At 42.0% G+C, this 6,933-nt stretch overlaps 1 protein-coding gene across 5 annotated transcripts; it reads left to right on the top strand.

Moving 5' to 3' along the window:
* The first annotated feature begins 238 nt into the window (after positions 1-238).
* On the top strand, positions 239-5,548 carry LOC133897332 (uncharacterized). 5 transcript variants are annotated; one of them, XM_062338027.1, is made up of 9 exons: positions 820-1,621; positions 1,784-1,921; positions 2,082-3,100; positions 3,196-3,490; positions 3,630-3,836; positions 3,920-4,093; positions 4,271-4,471; positions 4,593-4,706; positions 4,851-5,548. In XM_062338027.1, exons 3-9 carry the CDS (start codon positions 2,118-2,120, stop codon positions 5,193-5,195), a joined length of 2,319 nt encoding a protein of 772 aa, XP_062194011.1. In that variant the 5' UTR covers positions 820-1,621; positions 1,784-1,921; positions 2,082-2,117; the 3' UTR covers positions 5,196-5,548. The 5 variants fall into 5 exon arrangements, with proteins under 5 accessions (XP_062194010.1, XP_062194013.1, XP_062194011.1 ...); XM_062338028.1 differs by lacking the exon at positions 820-1,621 and adding an exon at positions 1,632-1,680; XM_062338026.1 differs by lacking the exons at positions 820-1,621; positions 1,784-1,921 and adding an exon at positions 239-481.
* Positions 5,549-6,933: the final 1,385 nt, after the last annotated feature.

The raw sequence follows: 6,933 nt of genomic DNA, 5'->3' as shown, positions 1-6,933 counted from the left end.
CCGTTGATACCAAAATTTAGTCTTGTCTAGAAAATTTTGATCAACTAAATTTTTTCTATAACAAAATTAGATAAGATTTTAGCACTGAAATGACCGTTCCAATTTTTTGCCCATCAAAATTTTAATTTAGCCTCAAAACAAACACTACTTAACATAATCAAATTTTAATATAACCACAGTTTTAAAATGATCAAATTTTGGTGTGGTTTCTGTAACGAGAACCAAACAGCCCCATAAAGCAGCAACGGCCACCACCCCAGGCGGACGCGGTGACGCCTGCCTGCCTGCCTCGCCGTAGCCCGTAGAAGCGGCTGCCGCATCAGCCAAGTGCCCGGTGGCCGCCTCGTCCCCTCCCGCGCCGACCGCCGCGCGGCACCAACATTCCCTCGGGAACTGCGGCGCCCAATTCCGCTCTGCGTTAAACCCGCCCGCCCGCCCGCGTCGCAGGAACTGAAGCGGCGCGGCAGCCGCCAGAATCCGGGTGAGCACCGCTGACCTCTGCGCTGATGCTCTCCTCGCTGCTTCGCCCCCTCTAACCCATTATTCCCCGCAATCTTTTTCGTGTACATTGGGGCAGATTCCCGTGCCGTCGAGTTCGATTCAAGATTTGGCTGTTGGTTTCCTTTTGCCGTCCTTGGTTCTTGCTTTTCTTCTATTGGCGCCGCCACGTTTAGTTGCTGAAACTAGCAGGGGATCTTGGCCCGACGAGTTCTGCATTTGGTGAGTGAATTTGTAGATTGGCCGTAGCATCTGATCAGCATTCGCGGACTGGAGCAGTCGAGCTGGTGGTTTCTCCGGGTGCGGGGTGCCTAGCCTGTTTCTTTCCCGTTCATGTTCTTGCTCCTATGGTGTGTGAGCATTTCCATGCGGATCAAGCATCTTAGAACTGATTGTTCGGTCCATTGGTGGTAGCCTGTGATTTCCACTTATGATTTTTTTCGTCAGCTGTCTGATAATTCTTGTTTTCTGGACATTCTTGAACTTTGTCATGCTGAAATTGCTTTAGCCATTTGTTGCAACCATAGAAATCGAAATCGAAGCACTGCACCGGCCTGTTCAGTTGCTTTATCTGGTGATCGGTAGTTTCGAGCAATGACTAGGACCTAGTGATTCTTGTGGAATCAAGTTCAAGCTCATGCTCACCAGCACCGAGTTTACATTCATCATGGATCGTTATTACCTTTGCCATATCAGTGGCTTGTCAGATCTCTCTGTAGTCCGGTTATGGCACATCTTTATGTCTGGGGCTCCTTTGGTCGCCCTGGGACCCTCATTTCGATGCAACCCAGGCGCATGGTGGTCCAAGATCAGCCAGAACCCCACCGCCATGTGCCTCCCAACTACCTTCTGCCCAAGCGAATTACTTACTAGTCCTATAGACATATTATCTGTACCCAATTCTCTTGTTAAGTTATTAGAGCATTTATTTTGTTTTGCCTGTGATGTTTCTTAAGATGATTTTTTTTTGCTTAGCTGTCTGGTCCTGGAGGATTCCTGCAGCGCAGCTATTTATTTGATGCCCCATCTCTTTTTTTATGATGTCAACATCTGCTTCTAAGTATGCTAGTCAGGACTAAGGATTCTGGAACCGACTGCCGTGCGCTATAGTGAATGTCTTATTGTGAGCTGCTTTTTTTTTTTTTACTTAGGGTGATGTGCAATCTTGTTTTATGATTTATAGTGGGTGTCTTTTTGGAAGCTACATTTATATACTTACGATCTTTTTCTTTTTGAAAGGGGTTTACTTACGATCTGAATATACGTTTCTTCCTATGCTAATCAGAATTCAGGAATTGAGCATCATGCTCTGTAGGGATTTCTTACTGGAAGCTGCATTATTTTAACTTGGAGTGCAGAGGACATTACCTGTCGGCTCTGAACTTGCACTGCAGCTTCTCATTTTCTTTAGTACCAGTAGCAAGTTATGTGCTTGTTTTTTTTATATATTTTATTTTCGCCATTTCATAATCGTTTGTGGTTTGTTGGACCATCTTGGAATCCCTTTTGCTATACTGACTATTGACTTACTCAAGCTTTTAGAACTTCGCTCATGTTGCTAATTTTGTTGATGGTCTGTCCAGGTATCATATTTCTAGAACATTATACAGGATACTGAAATGGGTGCCAAAGAGAAGGGAGAAGAGAGAGATGATCATTTAAGCGATGTGGAACGAGGTGGTAAACAAGGGAAGGAGGCTGAATCAGACTACGAACCGGCTAGAGATTCCCTTTCATCTCAAGGTGAGGCTACCAGTAATGAAGATTCTAAAGTGAAAAGAGTCTCAAGGGTTCCAAAGAAGCTAGCAAAGAAAGAGTCAAAGCAAAACAGCCCACGCTCGGCTAGAAGTAATTCCAATCGTCAAATCCACACTAAGCTGCAATATTTATCTTCAAACAATACGCAGAACAAATCTCCAAAACCAAACAAAGCAGTTAATGGTGCTAAAACTGTAGAGGTGAAGAAGCCAGTGCCTGTGAAATTTCCTTCTTGTTCTTCATCTGAGGTGTCTGAGGAAACAGATGAAAAAGCTATTGAGGATAGAGCCACAGATGATAAAGCCATTGAGGGCAGAGTCAAGGATGATAAGGCCATTGAGGACAGAACAAAGGATGATAACGCCATTGAAGGTAGAGCCACTGATGATAAACCCATTGAGGGCAAAGTAACCGATGATAAGGTCATTGAGGGCAGAGAGACTGATGACAAAGCTGTTGAAGAGGCAAAGGAGATCGATGTATTGGATGAAGCTCCAAAATGTGATCAGAGTACTGGTACTGATGATGAAATTGCTGATACGGAACAAAACATAGTTGATGGTGACAAATCAATTGCTTATGAAAAGAATGATGAATTAGTTTCAAAAATTGAGAAGCTGGAGCAGGAGCTACGTGAAGTTGCTGCGCTTGAGGTTTCTCTCTACTCTGTGGTGCCAGAGCACGGTTGTTCATCACATAAGTTGCATACACCAGCTCGCCGTCTGTCTAGGTTGTATATTCATGCATCAAAATTTTGGTCCCCACATAAGAAAGCATCGGTTGCAAAAAATTCTGTTTCTGGGCTTGTGCTTGTTGCAAAGTCTTGTGGAAATGATGTTTCAAGGTAAATGAGGGCTATACTGCCTTTTATTTCTCCTTATGCTCGCTAGCATCAACTCCTTCATATTAAGATTTAAGAAGAATCTAACTTTTATGTAGGTTGACATTCTGGCTATCGAACACAGTTGTCCTAAGAGAAATCATTTCACAAACCTTTGGCATTTCACGGCAATTAAGTCCAGTTATGAAGGCTTTCAGCACAAACGGTAATGTAAAGAAGCCTGACAGGAATTTCGCTCCAATGAGATGGAAAAGTAACTCCAATGGCAAGCATGCTAGACCCAATATCATGCAGCTGCCAGATGATTGGCGGGAAACTGGCACACTCTTGTCTGCATTGGAGAAGATCGAATGTTGGATCTTTTCTCGGATTGTCGAGTCTGTGTGGTGGCAGGTAATAGTTTACTCAAATACTATCTTGTCACCCTCCAGAAAGCTGAGTATGATTTTGCTTCTGTATAACAGTGATGGTGAAATCTATTGCTGATTCATTCATGTTGTCAAACTTTTCTGAAGGATTTTTGTTTCCCCAGGCAATGACACCCCACATGCAAACCCCAGTGGAAGATTTATCAACTCCAAAGATCGGAAGGTTGTTAGGGCCTTCTTTGGGTGATCAGCAACATGGGAATTTTTCTATTGATCTCTGGAAAACTGCATTTCGTGATGCTTTCAGCAGAATCTGTCCTCTTCGTGCTGGTGGACATGAGTGTGGATGTTTACCAGTATTGGCAAAATTGGTACGCTTTAAGATGTTTTTTGTTATTTGAAAATAATGACAGTTTTTGTGAAGCCTATTCATGAATGGTTCTTTTATCATCAGGTGATGGAACACTGCGTAGCCCGTTTAGATGTTGCTATGTTTAATGCCATCCTTCGTGAATCAGCAAATGAGATACCCTCTGATCCTATATCTGACCCAATCGTGGACTCAAGAGTTCTGCCGATTCCAGCTGGCGACTTAAGCTTTGGATCAGGCGCACAGCTGAAGAACTCGGTATGTACATAAATTGCAAAGAAATACATCCTTAGATTAATACCACTTTACTTTGGAATAATGATGCTTGCAATTGCATGATGGACAAACAAACAAACAAACTAGCAGAATAGGGACTTTGCACGTCCTCTTCCTTGCAAACACTACTTATTGTTAACGCATGAAATGCTTCTGTAGGTTGGGAATTGGTCCAGATGGTTGACAGATACGTTTGGCATGGACGCTGCTGAATCTGAAAATGATGGTCAAGATGCAGAAGATAATGGTGATGACAGAATAGATTCAGCTGAATCAAATTGTTTTAAGCTACTCAATGAGTTGAGTGATCTTCTGATGCTCCCGAAGGACATGCTTATCGAAAAATTCGTCAGGAAAGAGGTAAGTGTTGACGCTTTCTCACAAGTCCTAATTTGTATTCTGCTACGGTGTTATTATTTTCTCTTCAATGTAACCATCAACGTGCTGTAGTTAAAATTTTGACCTTCCTGTTTTTTGTTAGGTCTGCCCTTCTATTGGCCTTCCATTAGTAACAAGAATACTCTGCAACTTCACTCCTGATGAGTTCTGCCCTGATCCTGTTCCTGGCATGGTTCTGGAGGAACTGAATTCTGAGGTATGTTTTCTCTTTGCTAAAATTGATTGTCTTAGATGTAGCGCTATAAAACACAAACATCATCTTGCTTACAGTATGCTACATACGAAGAATCGAATATACTTATATACCAAATCAATTGATGTTGTATCTAATGTCGCGCAGAGCTTGCTGGAGCGCTTCACGGAGAAAGATGGGATCAGTGCATTCCCAGTCATTGCTGCTCCACTTGTGTACTGCCCCCCTTCACTGGAGGATGTTTTAGAGAAAGTGGCAGACACCGGTTCCGGCAACGCAGAGTTGGACCGAAGGGTCTCAATGGTGCAGAGAAGAGGGTACACCAGCGACGACGATCTGGATGGCCTCGACGCCCCCCTGGCATCCCTATACGATAAGAGCGCTCCCCCCTCACCCTGCAAAGGCGCCGCGCATTTCAGCACGCAGCAAGGAGCCTCCATGGCGAATGTCAGATACGAGCTCCTGAGAGGAGTATGGTCCGAGCGGCGGTGATCGAGTAGCCTGTGAAGCCTCTTATGGTTTCTGCTTTGTAGAAAGGGTGGGATGACACTGAAGAAGAAACTGCTTTGGTTGCAACACTGATGCTGAAAAGAATCAGAAGTGATTGCTGATGTTGCCTGCTTAGGTCTTTCAGAATTCGGCAAAATGCTACATATGAATAATTCGGCAAAATGCTAGTTCATCTGTGAGCTCGTGCATTGATTATTTTTTGTAGCATACAGGGAAATTGGAAGTGGAAGAATATAGCCCCTTCATTACCTCCCATTGTGTGACAGTGGCTATATGACTTGTATTCTACATTGGTACGGATTTGGTGATGAAAGATTGGGTCGAGTATCACACTATAGTCTATAGCACACATTGCCATCATGCCATACATTATTCTGTCCGTCCTTTTGTTTTTTGAAGAAATATTCCGTCCGTCCTTGTGCCCTTGAGCGTCATTGATTTGTGGATTTCTTCTCTTCACCGACAGCTCGGTCAGAAGGCCACCTGTGCATGAGCTGTTTCCACTTTTCTTGTCGTGCTCGGTTCCAATCATGGTGATGCCGTGGCGTGCCAGCAAAAACCAGCCATCCAAGGTGGCGACGGTGAACGCTACTGACGTTCCACCGGCCATGGATGATGGATCACCTCCAGCTGAGCTGGAACCACGACGATAGGCGATAGCGATTAGCCGGCGGCCGTTTCGCTCGAAGCGCACCGTCCCCGTGGAGAAAAGAAAACGGACGTGTCTCAACAAGGCGCGAATCGACCCGGCCGTGGTCGGTGAACGGAACGGCGACCACCTCTGGGTCTCCTCCCCTGCACTGCACCCATTGGACCACACTGGCACAACTGTGAGGCATCTTGTTTTTTTTAGCCGTTGCTTATTTGCCATTTGTTTGTAGTCATTCTTGTTTATTCTTTTCAGCCATTGTTCCCTGCTAATTTCGCTCTACGGTTATTTTATTAAGTAAAAACATCCGTTCTTCTGTAATAGATGACAACGCTCCTGTCACTCTCAAAAACACAAATTAACACGTTAATATGAAGAAAAAAAAAATCTAGACAACTCAAACCAAATAGTACATATTAAATACGATAAATAAATAGCAAAATTCGGAATTAAAAATTATGAAAAATGGCAGTTCAATTTTCATATGGTTTAGGAAGCAAAAACATCTAAATAAAGAGTCCAAATAAAATAAAATAAAATAAATAATAATTGAAATTATGGTTTGAATAGAAAAAAGAAGGATTATCAAATATAGTCTCAGAAAAAATAAAAAATAAAATAAAATAAATAATAATTGAAATTATGGTTAGAATAGGAAAAAGAAGGATTATCAAATATAGTCTCAGAAAAAATAAAATTATTATAAAAAAACAAATACCTAAATACATGTAAAATACAATTAATCAATAGCTAAACTTTTTAATGAAAAATAAAAAAAATAAAAATTATTACTAAAATAATAGATTAAGAATCACCGTATAGCTTAAGATCGTCGCACCAAGCAAAGCACACTACAGAGGCAAAAGCATACATATTCTGATTTTTGTTAGGGTACCTACACCTAACACACAATTTTAACAGTTGATCAAAACATATACGAATCGAACTAATATATAGATATATACGATTTGGATACAAATTTAATGCATAAATAATTTTCGCTTTTCTTAATATAATTTTTATCTCTTCTTCTAATTTTATGTATTTTGCAATTATATGATACTAATCTCA

The sequence above is a fragment of the Phragmites australis genome, chromosome 17 (assembly GCF_958298935.1).
Source record: "Phragmites australis chromosome 17, lpPhrAust1.1, whole genome shotgun sequence".
Taxonomy (NCBI): Eukaryota; Viridiplantae; Streptophyta; class Magnoliopsida; order Poales; family Poaceae; genus Phragmites; species Phragmites australis.
This window is presented reverse-complemented; position numbering and strand designations above follow the sequence as displayed.

What these genes read in the sequence shown, in the direction of transcription:
- LOC133897332 (XM_062338026.1), top strand. Translation starts at nt 2,118, where the DNA reads ATGGGTGCCAAAGAGAAGGGAGAAGAGAGAGATGATCATTTAAGCGAT. An exon ending in TACCAGTATTGGCAAAATTG is followed by an intron (nt 3,837 to 3,919) that starts GTACGCTTTAAG and finishes TTTTATCATCAG; the next exon opens with GTGATGGAACACTGCGTAGC. An exon ending in TGGAGGAACTGAATTCTGAG is followed by an intron (nt 4,707 to 4,850) that starts GTATGTTTTCTC and finishes AATGTCGCGCAG; the next exon opens with AGCTTGCTGGAGCGCTTCAC.